The sequence below is a fragment of the Opisthorchis viverrini genome (genome assembly GCF_000715545.1).
Source record: "Opisthorchis viverrini unplaced genomic scaffold opera_v5_280, whole genome shotgun sequence".
In the NCBI taxonomy this organism is placed as follows: Eukaryota; Metazoa; Platyhelminthes; class Trematoda; order Opisthorchiida; family Opisthorchiidae; genus Opisthorchis; species Opisthorchis viverrini.
The window spans coordinates 60,215-77,199 of NW_008751939.1; the positions used below are offsets into that span (position 1 = coordinate 60,215).

General features: G+C 45.8%; 1 protein-coding gene across 1 annotated transcript in view; it reads right to left on the reverse strand.

Annotated features, from left to right (window-relative positions):
- The window catches only part of T265_14866 (hypothetical protein), a gene marked incomplete at both ends in the record, with an annotated part of 41,959 nt that extends 39,682 nt beyond the window's left edge, over window positions 1-2,277 (reverse strand). Inside the window, 2 exons of the mRNA XM_009175601.1 lie at window positions 1,896-2,145; window positions 2,183-2,277. Of these exons, the coding sequence (XP_009173865.1) occupies window positions 1,896-2,145; window positions 2,183-2,271 (339 nt within the window). The remainder of the gene's footprint in view (window positions 1-1,895; window positions 2,146-2,182) is intronic.
- Window positions 2,278-16,985: the final 14,708 nt, after the last annotated feature.

Consider the following 16,985-nt stretch of genomic DNA (forward strand, 5'->3'; position numbering starts at 1 on the left):
TTTTGGTCACTGACAACGGCACACACTTCACTGCAAAATTCCTCGAGGAATGGTTGAAGGGTCTTGGTTGTCGACATCTGTTTACTGCTCCGCGACATCCCCAGTCGAATGGACTTGCTGAAAATTTTATCCGAACACTAAAGTCTGCTATTATTTCACTCTCTCCTACTACTTTTGTGGAATTGGACCGTGGGATTGATAATTTTTCAATGCAATACAGGAACGCCGTCCATTCCGTTACTGGGAAGAGTCCCGCGCTTCTATTTAAATCTCGTTCGTTGCGTACAAGTCTTGACTGTGCCAAAACGGCTGATGTTACATTTTTCAAAGGTAATGATTTACAGGAATGATACTTTCATCAACTGGCAAACGGATGGTCACAATTCTCGATTTGGATGATCTCTCTTGTCATCGGAGACACATTGACCAGGTTGAGTTCAATACCAGAGGTCAGTCTGTTAACGGCACTCCTGCTGTTTCAAATACTAATGAGTTCTTTGTAGATGATCTTGTTGTATCCGAACAAAATGCTGTATCTGAAGAACGTACTACCTGTGAAGACTCTGAAGTTTCCATTCCGAGAAGATTCGAAAGATTGCGGTCAAGACCACCATTGGACTATAAACACCCGCACGCTCATTCAAGGTGTGGCGGATGTGATGAACATGACTGATGCTCTATTCACTGCTCTATTCACTATTCTCTTGTTTTCATATTCCATATGCTGTATATATTCGCCAATTAGAATACATATGTGCTGGTTGCCACTCTTTGCTGAATTCTGGATTTCTAGTTTGTCGGGTTATACCGATATACGTACGAAACTTAATTCCCACAAATTCCCTGAACATTCTACTATCTACATGGACCTCGTGGATGCAAAGTATGCGAAGGTGTCATTCTTTAAACAATTTATGCTCAGTGATTGCTGTAACCGGTCAAAATTGCATAGTCCACGTTCATCGTTGCTAAAAAAAAGTCCTTCAGGTTTGTTGTTAAACCGCAGAGTATTCCGTTATAAATTGAGAATTTACCAGAAAGACCATGATGTTCACCGCATATTCACATGGAACCTACATCGATCATAACGGTCAGGTGAACGACCCTGGCTGACGCACATGAGTAGCACGCAGCAAGGAGTCCATCATACCTAGTCACTCCGCTGTTTGCGAAGGCCAACGAAAGCTGTCGGCGGTGGTTTGGGAACAAGTGTAAGGGACACACTATTTTCCAGTGGGTTATAATCCGACAGCCATCGTCAGTGGGCTGGGAAGCAAGCTAGGAAAAAATTAATGCAGAATAGTTCTCACTGCTTCAAATGCACTGATCACTTGATCTCAGCTTCAGCACACCTTGTTTTCCCAACACTTATCAAGGGTAGCCTTGGCGGTCGCGGCCTTAATTGCCCCAAACCAAGAGAACACACATACGTAGTTATTCGATAGAGAGAACTCAGACGTCATCCTCCAGGATTTGCCGTTTGCCACAGTGGCATGATGTACGCATCTCAAATTCTCTCATGAGCCACTAAGTGTGTCGGGATACTTTTTGTACGGCACACCGCAGCGTGTTGGGGTGGAGCACCGGGTATTTAAGGCGACCGTTCGAATTCACCAGACTGATGTTGCTCACACTACCAAAGTGAAATATTCCGGATTGTTAGTGTACGGCCCATTTTCGGATGATGTACAACCAGCGGGCCGAAAGATAGAAAACAAATCGTGAGCAGGTACGGCGATGAAGCTGCGCATGTTGTCGGAATCTTTTTGTTTGTATCACGATAGACAAAAAACTACTGCACGGCGTTGTCCACTCGAGCCATGCGTTTGAATATATTCCAGGTGTTCGCAAAGCGTCTACCACAAAAAAACACATGGATAATAAATGATACATACGTGCTTCCTGATAGGTTTTCTGATATAAAAGAGGCAAAGCGTCACGTCACTGCTGAACACAAATCTTGCGGCCCGCATTTGCGTCGCCAGCTTGTCCATAATGGAAAGCCGAATGTGATAGTGCTTGCGCTTCAATTCCTTGAATAGGTCTAACGGCTTGCGCATCGAAGCAAACCTCTCACTCTCCGCCAACGCACATTTAACCAGACACTCGTCCTCTATGCTGTCCGTTGTCGGGACGGTATACGGTCTGTAGCTGCGGCCCGAATATTTGAAAAAAAACTTACACAAAACTGTTCGTCGCTTTGTTCCGTCCAAAATCACTACACCTGGCAGGCGTCAGAACAACGCCATCTGCTGCCATCGGGAGAAGCATATGTATCTAGAGTGACCTTCCTTTGACTGCTACGTCCGGTTTCCGAAGTTTTGCCAGGACCAAAGACACATCATCTGCCAAAATAAAACTTAACTATGAAGCAACTTCCCAACAGAGTCGGTCGACACTCCCGTGGGCAGTTGAATACATCCTGAGTGGTAAGGATCTTGCCGAGCTCGTCGGCACAAACTGCTGCACCTCACACGACGGCGTTCCACATTTCAGAAGGGCCCTGCAGGTTCCCCATTCGTCTTCGGTTACTAGTGGTTTAACCGGAAGCCGATCGTACAAAAACTGACGAATTTTGGTTGTGACTGCCAGTTGGTTCCTTCGCCTCCGTAGACAAATCCGCAGTATAAAGTCTGGGCTTCGCGTACCGTTTTTTACTCGCAAATACGCTCAGCTTAATAGATTCTTTAGATTCCCCGAATTTACGTTGGTCCTGTAGGTGGACAGCTGCATTTGGAGTACACCCATTCGTAGGGCTAAACAGCGTTGATGCTTCGATTACTGAATGAACACATGAATACCACATAGTTATCCTTCATACATTGATTTAAGGCCTTCCAAAATGCCGTGAAGCATGACAAGGATACGGCTCCGAAGTTCTAAACAAACTCTAGTGAAGCCACAGCGAAGTCACAGCACGGCGCTCGGTATTCGCACAATGGAATTGAAAGCTCTAAGGTGTCCCTGATGGACTAAGGCATTCGAGCAAATAAGCTCAGAGAATCAGTCCAGAAATTTGAGCCTCATTTAGTGGTCCCGCATCTTTGGCGATGCTAGGAAATTATTCCAACGGTCTATTCCGCCGGAGGTACGACTGCTTCACTGGATAATGAAATTTGGTGAAATACGAAAATATGAATGTAGATTAGAATGGTTTTTCGTTTGAGCAAATACGCAACAAAATGCAACATTTGGGTCTAAAAAGTTTTCCGCCGCTCACAAAGGTTTTGCAGCCGGGAGCACTGTGTGCTTAACGGACCCCATAGCAAGGTAAGTTCGAAGTCGAATTCGCGTTGAAAATTTCGACGAGATTAAATAAAAGAAATCACAGAAAATGACGATATGTGAGGGTGATTTTCGGTCTGAGCACATATGTGTAGCAATGCAACATTTTAACGTAAAAAATTTTATTTCACTCGCAAGGAGAAAAATGCATCATCAGTCGTGTATCAATCCGTGAATCCGTGAATCTGTGCATGCATTCAGTACGACGTGGGTCGTCGCCACTGAGGGGACCTAATTCTTACTTATGCCCTGTTTGAACAGCGATTGGCCGGCAGGTTTTTCATCGTTGACCCAGCAAACACAAGGCGGCGACGTGGTAAGATTTTCAAGCTCAGGGCACACGCTTTCTTTGGGCAAAATTTTTCTCATTTCGTGTAGTAGCTGCGTGGAATGACCTCCCTCCGACGTTTGTCCACACTCCCTCTAGAACCCAGTTCAAAGCACTACTATGCATTTACTTATGCGAATCCTCGCGCTGGCAAGCATGCTGCCCCACGCTGAGAACATAGAGGGCACTGCTACACCATTTTTCACTTATGCTTTTCAGGTGAGCGACAGCCGCTGAACAGCAGAAACGCAACCGATCCGGTAACCTTGAGCAAAAGCCTTGATCCTGTGATCACGGATTCACGGACTGATACACAGAATCGAGGCTTTTGCTCAAGTTTTCCGGGTCACTTTTTTCTTGTCGGGCAATCCGGCAATCCGGGAATCTAGTGAATAAAGCGGCGACCATAACCGGCCAACTCACACTCTATCTTTGCCTCTCCATCTAAACAGATACTAGCCCTCACTTATAGTGAAACAACCCACCAGCCAGGCTCCACATCTATTTATTAAATAGTTTCCTTCGCCCACACAAATGCTCAGTAACACACACATGCCTTTTTACAATTTGCACCCGCTTATACCTTGCTCCAAGTGTAATAGGGATTAGCCATTTTATTTCAGATCTTCTGCACAAATTTGAGCAACCATGATACAAACTGGTCCCAGTCAGCCAACTTCCTATTCTCTACTCATCAGTCCTACTGGATCCCTCGGCCCTATCGAACCAGATAGTTGACCAATCACGTGCTGGTTTAAGATTGAGTCGGCCGCTGGCTAGTTGCAAAGCGGCTCACGGAAGGTTGCAATGGGTGAGAAGACAGCACTACAGGTTGGTTCCACGGCGTCTCTCTGATTCCTTCATCTTTATGTAGAAGGGAATAGAACTCGCCAACGAGGCCGCTGCCAAAGATAAAGCTGGAGAATACGATGAAGCTCTATCACTTTATGGTAGAGCCGTTGAGTTTCTGCTGCATGCAGCTAAATGTAAGAATATGATGTCGACAACGAACAGTTTCTAGATGCAGCCCCTGACCCAAAGATAGAGGCTACGATCCGTAAGAAGTGTTCATCCTATCTTACTAGGGCGGAGTATATCAAACAACAGCTGAAGAGCAAGAAGCCAAAGGTAAGCTAGTGCTAGGGTCACTTATTTTTTACTGCCACTCCTGAAATTTTACATACATATCTAGTGAAGTCGACTACTTTTGTTCGTGTACTTTTAGCCCCGGTTCTGTCCACTAGTTCCTGTAGGAAGTAGGTCGCGACTGGGACTATATCGTCTGTCTGTCAGGAACTAATATTGAGGCCGGAGCGGATGTGGTCTCTTTTACTGGCACAAATCAACAACAAAACCTAGGTCATATATGCTAAACGTGTCGCAAGGGCAAAATTACATATAGCCAGAAACAGAAATGTTCCAAATATTTGTGAACCGCGAAAGTTGAAGTGTACTAAAACTAAACATATCATTGACAAACAACTCATCAAAGCTACACTATCTGAAGACGCCTGTGGCGTTGTATTCCCAGTAGTAGATAGGTATATGCACCTTTTATAACCTGACCAGTGTGTGGAGCCCTTTTGTTGGTCATGTCCCCTCTTTCTGTCACGAAAACGTTCAGCTTTCGGTGCCTAGCTGCCATGCCAACAGAAGGAGGCACGAGGGTCGGAGTAGTACCAGGTTGTAAGCCTAGACAGGGTAATTTATTGGGTCGGCCCTCGATATTTGATCCGAGGTATCTCCCGTTGTAGGGTGAACCATGTAACCTTGCGGCGGCTTGTACACTTCTTTGACCCATTTGAGTATATGGTGGTGTTTTTTTAGGAATTCTACATGCTGTACGTCACTATGTTTAATGAGCATAGTCACAACACGTAGGCTCATGCCCCATGGAGTGGGCTGGAGCACATTTGACTTGTCAGTGGAAAACTGCGCTCCTGTAGTAACGCACCAGCACCTACCTCCGGTCACCATCCACCGAACCTGTCAACTTGAAGTGTTGACCGTGCTTCCTCGCTGTACTGATCCCATGAACTACACTCCCCGGAACTTCGTCCCACAGCAAGCAACCACGTCGGAAAGGCAAAAGGTTAGCAATAGAACAAAGAAGTAAACCACCATACTACGATCGTCCATAGTATGAGGCAGTCCGTAAACCGATTCGCACTATTCTCGGCTGTGGTAGGCGGTAACGTCCTTAAGCAAAACAAACGTGGAAGCAGCGCTTTTGTCTTCCCTCGAGGAGAGTGAGTTATAGCTGGTTGGTCCTGGGGAACGCCCACTCCAGTCTTCTGGCAGGTGACCGTCACCGCCGACGAATTGTGCATTACGATCTAAATGCACTTACGAAACTACCTGCAACCGATGTGGCGCCAATACATTTGCACCACCTAGTAATATCAGAAGTAGAACACATATGGCCTACTCTCTGCGTCCTCTATCTAGGCCAGTACTCCACAACCAATCGGACCAGACTACTGTGTCATTTCATCTAAATGTGGCTCCTCAAGCGAACCCTGTTATCCACCGCCTTGTGAATCGGGCTTTTGATTCAAAGGCTTCGGCTGGAGCCCTGGAACGAAATCCTACATTTTCCCATAGCCTTACAGGTTGGGGTTTTAAATCTTCAGCCCATTGTCGGGTACTTCAAACAATCCCGCTCTTTAGCCTGAAAAACCAAGAAGAATCACCCGCATCTATAGCTCTCCACTTGTTACCACGCCCTTCAAATGGTTTACTACGGTCATTCAGCCCAGCAGTTCCCCACCCATTCTTTCGTAACCAAATAAACCAAAACGATCACTTACTAGATCCCAAACATCACGTCGTGACCTTCAGCGTCCGTACTCTCTCAAGTCAGGCAACAGATATCTCTTGCCGAAACATTGTTTTATCTTTTTCTTCTATGTATGTTGTGTCTCTGAAGACAGGCACAAAACTGCAGTTCGGTCTTCCACCGCTTAGAATGGGGTCAGATGTTCCACATTTTACTCTTTGGATAGCCTTGGATCCTGATCCTGATCCAGTGACACTGTATCTGTAGCGCGGTAGCCGCACTCAGCCTTAGAGCTGAAAGCACTTTATTGGACTAGATTTCTGTAGACAGCCATTTCGCTATATGGTTGTTTGGTTCGATTAAGATCAGTGCAAATCGATGTGGTAAACGGTGTTGTCGACTCAGTACATGCTCCCGTAGACCGCGGTTTGAAGTTCGTGTTTTTATATAGATCTCTCATGCCTGTTTTGGTCAGCAAGAAGAAGCTATTCCAGTGGGTGTTGACTTTGTGCCGGCTTAGTTACCGACAGGTTTCGCCTCAGGATTGTTTATACCGAACCATAGTATTTCCGGTCAGCACCCTCAATGAGTTCCATTGGTCAACAGTATGGATCGTATTCGGACAAAAAGCTGCTGAAAACACATGAACGCAGACTAGTTGGAGGATGAATTGAGAGGAATGTAGGAATACCTGCTGCCGGCTTCAGAGGTTTTCACTCGGCAGCCTACCTGACCACTGGGTTTCGCCGAGATCAGACGATAGTATTGCTGTCATAGAAGGCATATCAGGAACTCGTGACTGCGTTCGTGCACGCAAATTTTCAAAGCGTCGGCTACCCAAGATCCTAAAGGTTGTGGAGGTTCGGGAGCCACGGATCTCGTTGCAGACAACAGCTGTCGATGTTTGGTAAAATAATAGAACAATATTATTCGCAGAACCATCATTTTGTCCGATTAGCGGAACATTTTGAAGTACAGCTGAACTGGCATTCTTCGATACAGGGTCTGAAAGAACCTGACGAACCTAAATCGAAAGTTGAAACTAGCCCGATCTAGGTAATCGAAATCATGCGCTAGCCATTATTCCAACGCGACATTGCATCCCACCCGGTAGAATTTCACCCGGCACTTTTCAAAGAACTTGTTGAGCTCCTGTCAGCAGTCTAATGACCCTCTTACAGAAGATTCCATTACGGAGAATCTGGACGTAACCGTGGTTCAGTTTGTGTCTAGCAGTCTATCTGGCTGCCTTCAATGTCCGCGCTCTGATGCAAGCAGGGCAACAAGCTGCTCTTGCTCTCACACTGGGCCGTTTTGGTATTGATGTACCATGTATCAGGAAGAAAATCAAGATGCAAGTGTAGTGGTTGAGCTAACCGCCCCATCATTCCACTCGCTTCCGGCTGCACATCTCTGGCGACCCAGAAGCTGCTGTGGCAGGATACGCAGGGGTTGGTATCGTCCCAAGTTACTGGGTGGAATGATCCTTGTTTGAATAGATACCCGCTGATAGTCGCCTCTGTGCGGTTCGTCTGGCAACGTCTGTGAAGGAGTTTCACAACAGGGAAATTGATCAATGTTTGTTTGTCGTGTCTGCTTACGTCCCAACTGACTGGCTCTGTCACCATCAAAAACAAGTTTTACGACGCCCTGAATGACTTGATGCGGGGAGCTAAAAGCTCAGACCTCATTGTGGTTGCCAGAGATCTGAATGCGCAAGTGGCTTGGTGCATCTTAGACTTAGTTGGTCGACATGGATTGGACTCGGTACGTACGGAGAATGGCGAACGATTGCTATACCTGTGTGCTGACCGCAGGCTGCTTTTATGCAACACTAACTTCCGAAACAGTTGAAGTCGTCTGGCCACATGGTGTCCTCCAACGGCTTGCCGACCACTAACTCAAATCGATCACATTGCCATCACTTACCGATGGCGCGGATTATTAACTGATTGCCGCTCGTATCCGCACATATTTGTGGACTCCGACCGCGCACTCGTTCGGACTTTCTTTTCCCTTCATTTTCCAGTGTCACATGAGGTGCAGAAAAATCGTCTGGCAACTGAGAGAGTGGCAGATCCGGATGTTGGATTAATTCACCGTAATCGGTTTTTAGAGTCTCTTCCAACTGCTCCACCATAAGACGTGAATTCATACTGGGAAGAGATCGCCACCGCTTTGCGCTTTGCTGAAAGTTTTGCCTGTGGCACGGCGCTACCAGGCCCACTCAAGCACTAGATATCAGACCAAACAGGAGTACAGCTTAAATCTCGGAGAAATATTCCCTGCTATCTCGAACATAACTTGGCCCCACCAACTATCAGACGTCAAGAGAAAGAGCGTGCACGCCGACACGGAAAACCAATGAAATTTAAGAGGCCCAGAAAGCCAGTAATGTCCGTGCGACCGGTCTCTGGAAACCAGCCGTGAGCGGAACCATCAAGAATCAAAATTGAGTGACCATCTTGAATGAGGAACGCCCCGACCGGTGGACTGCATACTTCGAACAGCTGTTATCATGGACTCCAGCTGCCACCTATCTAGAGCTGAGAGTACTGCATACTTCGAACAGCTGTTATCATGGGCTCCAGCTGCCACTTATCTAGAGCTTAGAGTTGATGTAGAACCTTAGACGGTGAACGTGGAACCCCATACGGCCTCGGAGGTTTTTGGCTGCATATGTTCTTGTCAGAGTTACCTTCAACCCGCATTGTTCTCAGTCATCAAATGTTTTGTTTGCGTGCATTTGGGTAAAAGAGACTATCCCAGACAACTGGAGGGAATCGGTGATAGTGCCCATTTTAAAAATAAGGGGTGGTAACCACAGGTAACCCCGGTCGTAAGGAGGCTGATGGCGTCACTTTTGCCCCCTCACATTATGATGTCTCGTAAAACACTGACTCGAGAGCAGAAAGCAGGATTTCGGCCTGGTGGGGTTTACGATGACCGAATCTCCACACTCCGTCAAGTGATAGAACAACGCCATACATGCAAACGACCCACAATTTTAGTATTCCTGGATTTCCACGCCGCATTCGACTCAGTTGACCGATTGTTCAGAGGTCAGCCACTCATAACAATCGAGCATCACGTCAATTGGACGGATTTGCTACGCGTCAGGTGTCTCATCTCAGTCGCCACGCGATGCAGATATTCGGACCCAGCTACTGAATCGAGTCGAACAGAATTCAGATTTGAGGCTTCAGAAACTTGTGGCCGAATGCCAACATCTTATCGATCTCAAGGCTGGTGCTGCAGTGATTGGACATTCCAAATTCTCTCAGCCTGATATGGTATGCAAAGCAACTTCCAAAAGGCAATCTAATTAATAAACGAACCCCAAGAAAGCCACCCACACCCTGTTTACTTCGTGACGAATGGCATTATTCACGCCACTGTCCCTACCGAAACCACAGGTACAGCAAGTACAGTCGAAAGAGTCACAAAGAATAATGCTGCGGAGACAGCTTCAGGAGCTCGCGCAAACATCGACCCGACAAAATGACGCAGGCAGGGGCCGTGACTGATACATTCTGGATGAAATCATCCGGTCAACGTAAATTCGTCACAGTATGTATCAGTGGCTTACCAATTACCCTCCAACTTGACCTCACTCTGATTTCAAAACGAACCTAGGACGTAATTGAAGGCCACCCGTGGGACATACAAAGTGCACCGTTCGTAATGCGTCTGGTAGAAGTTTCCAACTGACCGGGAAGCTGAACTGTTCCGTAACGTTCAAGAGAATTTAACTTAATGGTACTTGCTAATTCAAATTATACAGGCCTTGATCTGTTGGGCCTGGATTGGATTAATTTGCTTCAACTCTTGGACCAACCCCTCAATGCCGTTTCTAACGAAACAACTGCAGATGCCTACAATACGTTCACGCGGACACATCCTGACGATTTTGTGGTCGCCAAAGGGGCATACGCGACGCAACGGCTGGCAGTCAGCACCGGTAACCCTCTCGCCTCAGCCCATTTTGGCGAATCCTGCCGGCAGCCTGCCCGTGGTCTAAACCCTCCAGTCTACAGTCCAAGGTTCATGCGGATCGTTTCATTGCTATCCGGAAATTTATGAGAGAGGGGCGGGCAGAAATGACACCATAACAATCGCACAGGCCAGATACTGATTCGAGGATATGAAGAATGCTCTCCAAGATGGACGCAGGGTCGAATGCTTCGTCAAGTACGAGGCACAAATAAAATCATAAGCATCAAGGGAACCAACTTCACACAACAGACTTCGGTTCCGTAAAGGAACCATGTCGGATAGGACACCGGACAGTCGTGATATACCCCCAAAGTGGGGGAACCAGATCTCAGATCAACATGCTCACGGCCCTAAGAACGGACCGACATACGAAAACACCTCCGTGAGTCGTCACAATTGAGTTCAAAGCCCGGTTCGTTTGAACAGCCTTCTCAAGAGAGAGGTGTCCGAAGGCCAGCCGCTCCTAATAACCGAACATCACCTCAATTGGATGGATTTGTCACCTACGAGCTACGGACAGAACGAAGGCATGCCCATGTTGGTCAGAATGTCAGCCAATCTGGGTGGGGGATCTATAGCTCGACGCTTCCCGCCCCCTCACAAAGCTTCTAGCGGGACCTTGTGGAACATTCTTTGATGATCCTATAGTTGTGGCTCTAATAACCTTCTTTTGACTGAAACTACCGTGCCTCTTGATATACCATAGTGGGTGGAGCAGGAAACCAAGGACCGATACAGAGTTGCACCACCATTCAGCAAGACAACACATATCTGTTCTCCTTGATAGACTTGCCCACCAAGGGATGTCCAGGAAGTTTGTGGACATAGTAAGCTCTTTGTATTATCAGACTTCTGGGCTTGAGAGTATACGGAGAGCTCTCCAACAGCTTTTGTACACGATGTGTTCATCAGGGTTTCCCACCCTTTCCATTACTATTTAATTTCGTGATCGATCGTTTAATGAGACAATCGCTGAAAGGTCTTCGGTGTTCAAACAGCTGCCGATGAAAACTATGTCGATATGGAATACGTAGACGACATCATCCTCGTCTTCGAAGAAGGCGTACGTGTTTTTGGATTAACTGACCAAAGTCCATTGGCATGTGCTTCGCATCCTCAAAGTGCAGGATCATGCTGGTGGACAAACAGTCACTGAACACGCCACTTACAATCCACGCAAGGCATTCGAAATTGTGGATCGTTTTACACATCTTGGATGTTGTGCTCTGATCAGCGTGACAGATAAGGTCAGTGTACGAGTAGGCTAAGCTCGCGTTTGCTAATTTGGGACACCCGTGGCGTCAAAGCGGTATGCCCCTAAATCTCAAGCGACGTGTGTCTCAGACTAGAGTGAGAGTTGTTTTATTGTTTATGTGAGACTTAGTCTGTTCGGACAGCGGAACTGATATGTATCCAGGTCTTCGAAATTGTTATCCCAGGACCACAGCTCGTGTGGATTGGTGTCAGCGGATCCGTAACGAGGCAGTTGGAAAGCGTGTTTTCTGTTTTCCATCGGTTACTTTCGATGAAGAATGTGTCCAGCACCAGGGGCTGCTTCGGTGAAACCGTGTATCCCGCATGCCAAACGATTGTTTTCCGAAGAGAGTGCTGTTTTCCACGTCCAATTTAGAGTGGTGGAAGGAGAGAAATTGCCAACCCTTGAGCCGGTAGACGGGTTTGAAAAAGATTACGAAACGTTTAGATGCTGTCGGTGCTACTCGCCTTCCGAAATGGGGACCGCGTGATCCTTATTGTGCCTGGTTGGAGACCCTGCGATATGTGGCTGCTAGTCGATGTTATTGGTGTTCTTGTCAGTTTCTGTTTGAAAGTTTAGGCACCTCGGAATGATTGTAGTAAACTAGTACTAAGTTTCCTGCTACTCATCTCCATTCTTTTCTTCACAATAAACTTTTCAAAATAATCATGGTTTCACGACAGTGAAGCATCAGTCCTGAACACTTATGTCATGCTGTCGATTTTGAGGATGACGGGTTCTCTCAGGTAGCCTTCGTTACCGTTATAACATAATTCGCTGTTGTTACCTCTGACTCCAATTTGTTGTTTGGCTGGCTGTGGCACAGACTCCCGGAACAATGCTTTAGCGGGATTCCTGGCAATCTTCGTAGACAAATTGTGGTTCGTTATCCGAGAATTACATTTCGGGTAATTCGTGTTTTCCAGACAGAAAATGCTCACGACTGACCACAGTTGCTGTGCTAGCAACTGGAAGTTGTCCAGTCTCTAGATAATTAATGTAGTGGTCAGCTGTTGCCATACATATTTGGCTTTGGGAAACAAATCTGTAGCAGCTATTCTTCTGGGTCAGTTGAAGAATTGTTTCTTCGGTTTAATCGTGTATTCTACACATACCACACCTTATTACATATACTCTAGTCTTTTCGTCATTCCTGTCCCGCGAGTGTTACTGTTGATAAAATATTGTGTGATGTGTGCTTCTATCAGTATTTCACTTCTCAGCTCCCGGAATTACCACGCGATCTACGTGTAGTGCCACATCGTTTTAGTCGACAAATCAGTTGCGATCCTTGAAGCAGATTCCGGGGTATTTGATAGATTCTTGCTTGTCATTCGGCCAGCCGAACAGGATCAATTGCATCAGTCCCTTCATGAAAGCATCCAATTTGGTGGTCTTTCAAGTTTTATTCGGATGACCACCTGATTTTTTCCATCCCTCTCATGGTAATTCTTATTATCCTCATATACTGCACACGAAACTTAACACTATTGTTGTCTCTTCAGGTATGAGCGGAGTTGTTTGCTCTGGAATGGTCATCTTCGTACCGTCACCCTTCATAGAAGTGTTGTATGATTTGATTCGTCCCGCCAAATTGGCAGCTAAAATTCATGTTCAGTTCAGTCAACCTCTCACTATTAGACTATAAGCTGTGCAGCAGAAGTGGTTTTTCATCTTCTTCTGTAGCAGTAGTTGTTTTTAGTTCTATAACCGTTTCGCTGATTCTCTGATGCAAGAGGTTTGTATATGGGTTTAGTTCTCTGTGTCCTTGCACCTAAGGTTTTGTCGACTTATTGTTCTAACCCGCCATCTGTTTTATACTTAGGTGGTTGTCGAGGTGAGATTGTTTTATGTTGATACCTAATTAGCTGAGAAGTTTTTGTTCGTTTTGTTGTCGTCGGTTGTTTGGTTGGGCCGCAGTTCCGTGGTTTTCTCTTAATCGTGGCAGTTTTCTGGATTTTCTGAATTCATTGATGTTTGTATGATATTTGTCATACAATACAAGTCTTGTACAATTTTCATTGACTTGGTTAAGCCGAATAACCAGTTCTAATTAGCAGATTGTTTGTATGACACTCCCTGTACTGCCCTTGTTTACTTCATCTTCTTGTCACTGTCCTACACCGCTGAACATACACATATGTCGGGGGAGCTTAAGTGCAGTAAGTTTGAAGCCAGCCTCCGTATCACACCACTTTCACGGGGTTTCAACTCTACATGAAACCCGACCGCTGAGTTGTGCGCTATTTTTCCTTATTAGGGAGACCACTGAAGTTTGTCCCATGCTTGGCTCTGTCCTGATGCAGAGTTAACCGGTATCAATGTCTTCTTGCAATACAAATATAGAAAAGTAATTCCTGTAGCTTGAATAATGAGTTTTAGATGGAACTTACCGAAATTGAATGCAAGATTCAAGCTATTTGGAGGGGTTTGCAGTATTTGGGCTACAGCCTTTCGTAGTAGCACGTTTACAAGCAAACGCAGCTCCATAGGCCGTGATTATATTGTAACAGATGCACCTAGTGCCCGCGTCACCTCTGGTGTAATGGAATTTATTATGTACTGGTGTATAACGGTACTGGCTGCAAAACAGCTGTGAGAGCAATATTCCATTATGACCGTGATATTTGGCCTTTTCTGAACAAATGATTCGAACAAGTGATTACCAGTCTGATAAAATAGCAATGGATAGCTGATTGTCCATCCGCGAGTGCATCGTGATAGGTCAAAAGGCCTATGACAGCAAATAAATCTTCACCAAGATTAGGTGCTTGGGACATCTACTAAACAACCATGGTCTACCACAAGAAGCTACAATGTAGTAGTGACTGATTGAATCGCTTACAATCTACACCCTTGTAGCTGTTCCGTATACTCCTCGCTGTACTTGGCTGGAAATCCTACCGGACGTAACACATGACCAATCGTAGTAGCGAGTTTCCGAGACAGACTGCCTCTAAGCTTATCTGTCGTTAGCTGTGCTTGTGCTGCGTGAAGCTTGGCAGAATGTTCGGTCAATCCTTTTGGTGACTTTCCACTCCAGCACCTTGCCTGAATGTGCTTATCTCAATTACAATGATGCAACCTTCTTCCCCTTATCTAGGGNTGAATGTGCCTGATGCAACCTTCTTCCCCTTATCTAGGGACAGCCTTTACAGCAGTAGGACTTCACAATTCCCGTTATCCGCACCGATGGTTATATGGTTAACATGTATCTTACTCGATCAACTAATAGGTGGACCTTAACCACGTGTTAACCTTAGGATTTCGCTATTTTCCATCATCCATTTTGAATATAACCGCCGTTTAGCTACCAACTTTCGCAGCTCCCATTTTCCGATGGTAGAATCCGTATGACCGATCATATGCCACAACATTGCATTGCCATATGTCCCCAGGTTTGTTTGTGACTTGGTATCAAGTGATTGAATCCATAGCGCGTCAGCCGTTCCACTGGCACACATGCAGTTGCTTGATTTTGTTTATGCTAGTACGACTAATGCTATGGGAATACTTACTTGGCAACGTTACAACTTAACTACTTCCAAATGTTTACTAGTGGTATACCCAATCTAACTTCCAGATTTCTCCAAGGCAAATGGAAAGTTTTGTTCGGTCTCGATTCATCCGTCCCCCCCCCCTTCATGGTATCCCATCAGGAGATTCAAGATAAGACTCTTCATTGCAAGCTTCTTGTATGCTCTGTGTAACGGCAGTACACACAAATATCGTGTACTACTCCCTGTTAGCTGGTTGTTAGCTTGAGCCACATGTACCGCATTCAACGATACCGTTTTTTTTCTGGGTCGTACTTTAGTGTCTTTCAAACTTGAATCCACGAGCAAGTTACAGAGGCAGGCTCGTGTGGCGTAACGTCGTGGAGCAAAACTCCTGAGAAATGTCTGCGCGGCTATCAATGATTTCTTAGTTTTTATTGTGGATTTCATATTTTCTGTACATGGAAGAGTTTACCCTTTCGATAATGCGTATTATTGAGCTCCACCGGTACTTTTATCCAGGCCTTACACATATTTTATTCACTCATAAGAGAGCATGCAGCTGAAATTTTTGAGGTGATTCCGGCTACATATATAATGTGAATGAACAATCAGATACCTGAGAGTCGACTTTGACCGCTGACCTCCTGCTTCTCGGGCGAACGGTCCATCAGCTGAGCTCTAGGGGACGCTGCACCATGTCATATTTGTGCAAACTTCACACATGTTATTCCAGCCATGTCACGGACGTTGGACTTATAACTCGGTGGTTGTGACGTTCACGTCTACTGTGTACTTATCCCTTCCATCCCGTATTTGTTTGCGTGCAGAAGTGTGGTGGCTAGAATCAGTGTACCAATTTTACACGGTCGTACGTATTTCAGGCCAACCATCTTTCGTCCCGAAGCCATTCCTTGGCGATACTGGTAGTAACATTATTATCTCGAATCAGAACGACTCATACCCGTAGCCACATATGCGATTTGGTGCGTGTGTGTGTATTCAGGTCCTCGACCATCGACTTCTCAGGACCATTGCTCTCACAGTCTTACGCCAAGGATGGCGTTCTGGCGTGTTTGTCAACTGGTGCTTGATGGTGCGGCGGTTACTTCACTTTAGGATTACACCACCACGGCGTTTCGAGATGCCGTCTACCAAGAAGAGTTTTGTTTTCCGAATAACCTACACTGAAAGGCGGTCAACATATGATTGCATAGGAGGGAATGGAGGATAAAACAAAAAATCTCGGTACTGCGGATGTGGACCGCCTTGGAGGGTGGAGCCCACGTGTCTCTACTTGTGCTTAACTACAGATACTGTAAAATATGACAGGAAACCGAAGTCAGGGACGTTTATTTTGCCAGTTTCTAACCGGATATTCTGGTTGACTGTTAAACTTACATGCAAGTCGTATGGTTGTGTTGGATTGGAAATGATCCCCTTTCCTCTGTTCTTTATCTTTGTACATCATACTTTTACGGAAGTGAAGCACTGGTGTTCCTGCAATAATGTTGCTGCTTGTAACAAGAAAAACTTAGCTGTTGACCGGCTCTGGTGTTATTGTCACACCAACAAATTTGGCCTCAATGCGTTTGACCGTTGAGTACAACTGAAAATCACAAACGTCTGAAAAAGTTGCGTAATGCTCTGCCGTATGTGGCTTTGCCACTAGGTTGGAGTATATTATTCAATATGTCATACCCATTGAAAGATTATACGCGCTAAATTTCTAGGTCCCATCATTTTCCATCCGTGTCGCTCCACGCCAGCCGCATCTTGGTCAACGCATTATGAGATTGCCTATCTATTTGTTATTATTTTAAACTCAGATTATCGCCTTTCCGA